The following is a 2,007-nucleotide window of genomic DNA, read 5'->3' on the forward strand; positions in this document are numbered from 1 at the left end:
TAATTATAATAATAAAATTAATAACAATAATAATGATGAAAATACTAGCATGTGTATAGTGCAAATTCCCACTCCGCCACCAGCAAACTGTAGCATGTCCCACTCTGACACGCATGCCATTTTAACGCGTGCTTCATTCTAACACATGTGTCATTCTAAACATGTGTCATTCTAATACGCGTGTCATTCTAACGCTCTTGTCATTTTAGCATGTGTCATTCTAACGTGCGCCATTCCAACACGCCTGTCATTCTCACATGTGTCATTCTAACATGTGTCATTCTAACATGTGTCATTCTAACATGTGTCATTCTAATGTGCCTGTCATTCTTACACATGTGTCATTCTAACGCATGTGTCATTCTAACGTGTGTTTCATTCCAACGCATGTGTCATTCTAACGTGTGTTTCATTCCAACGCATGTGTCATTCTAACACGCGTGTCGTTCTTTCTTTACGTGCTTTCAGAACTGTGTGCCCGTGCGCTGGTCCGCCCCTGAGAGCCTCCAACACCAGCTGTACAACATCAAGACGGACACCTGGGCTTACGGCATTGTGGCCTGGGAGATCCTGCACTTTGGTCAGTCAACTCATCCTGATGTATTATATGGTCGCTTTTGATTAAGCACAAGGGGAGTGGGTGGTTGGCGGGTGCTCTGGTGTGGTTTGCTTCTTCTTTCCTATCAAACATCTATCGTCCTTGTCTCCCCTCCTTCTTTTTTGTGTTTGTTACTCTCTTGTAACACCTCTAATCTTCTGGCGCTCATATGACCTTGTGCAGTTGCGAGCGCGGAAAAACCTCTACTAAAACTAAACTAAAAAGCACAAGGGGGCTATCCCGAAAAATGCTATTTTGAGAAAATCTTGTTCAATTTCTTTAAAAGACAAGGACAGTTTTGTCTATAACCAAACAAATATGTGAGGCAGCATGGTGGAATCAGGCTCTAGTCAAAATAATCAAAGTGAAGAAACTTGAATTTTCCCGCTGGTTTGTGAATTTGTATCAAATTTTTTTTTTTTGGCTCAACACCTTTCATGCCCATTAAAGAACTCATTTCTGTGTTGATTTTTCTGAAAAATGTTGATTAAAGGCACAAAAAATGTAAATTTTTAGTTACCACGGACTCTTAAGCTAAGGAAATAACTAATCTTTGGCGGCCGTTTTCTCACTAATTTTACCTCTGAAAACAGGTGACCCCCACCTCCTTCATTCGCAAATATCTCGACTTGTATTCAAGATAAATGGATATTTTTTCCATCCAAATAAAGACAAGTGAACAAGCTTAAAGATGATACCAATAAGCACAAAAATTGACAATAGCCTGATCCCACCATGATGTATTATAATTATTATTATGGTTATGTGCACAGATGTGTGTGGAAGAGAGGATGTGTTCGGGAAGAGTGTGTGTGTATATGGGTGTGCACATGTGCGTGCGTGTATGCGTGCATGTGCATGTTTGTGTATGTGGGTGTGTGTGCATGTTTGTGTGTGTGTGCATGGGTGTGGGTGTGTGTGTGTATGTGTGTACGTGGTGAAACACCAAACCAGTTTGCCAGGATCTGGACAAAAAAGATGTATCTTATTTTATCTTATCTTATCTTATGGTAACGATGAAGTGTATTTTTATAGCGGCTACTTCCACATACACACAACTCTAGGTGCATTACATCAATTAAAGTAGAAAATAGTAACTGTCAAAATTAAATGATATTAATTTGCTCAAAAAAGCGAAGAAATCACACTCACTTGCACACACACACACACACACACACACACACGCACGCACACACAATCAGGTCATATAAGTATGGCTCACTCATGGTGAGTTTGTGAATGTGTGTGCATGTTTGTGTGTGTGTGTGTGTAGCTGTATGTGTGTGTGTGTGTGTGCATGAGTGTGTGTGCATGTTTGTGTGTGCATGTTTGTGTGTGTGTGTGTGTTTGTGTGTAGGTGTATGTGTGTGTGTGCATGAGTGTGTGTGCATGTTTGTGTGTGTGTGTGT

At 40.5% G+C, this 2,007-nt stretch overlaps 1 protein-coding gene across 1 annotated transcript in view; it reads left to right on the forward strand.

Moving 5' to 3' along the window:
* LOC101859381 (tyrosine kinase receptor Cad96Ca) overlaps positions 1 to 580 on the forward strand; it is a gene marked incomplete at both ends in the record, with an annotated part of 35,313 nt that extends 34,733 nt beyond the window's left edge. Inside the window, 1 exon segment of the mRNA XM_005091359.2 lies at positions 469 to 580. Coding sequence (XP_005091416.2) covers positions 469 to 580 — 112 coding nt within the window.
* Between the last annotated feature and the right edge of the window lie 1,427 nt (positions 581 to 2,007).

This window comes from Aplysia californica, unplaced genomic scaffold, assembly GCF_000002075.1.
Source record: "Aplysia californica isolate F4 #8 unplaced genomic scaffold, AplCal3.0 scaffold00028, whole genome shotgun sequence".
NCBI lineage: Eukaryota > Metazoa > Mollusca > Gastropoda > Aplysiida > Aplysiidae > Aplysia > Aplysia californica.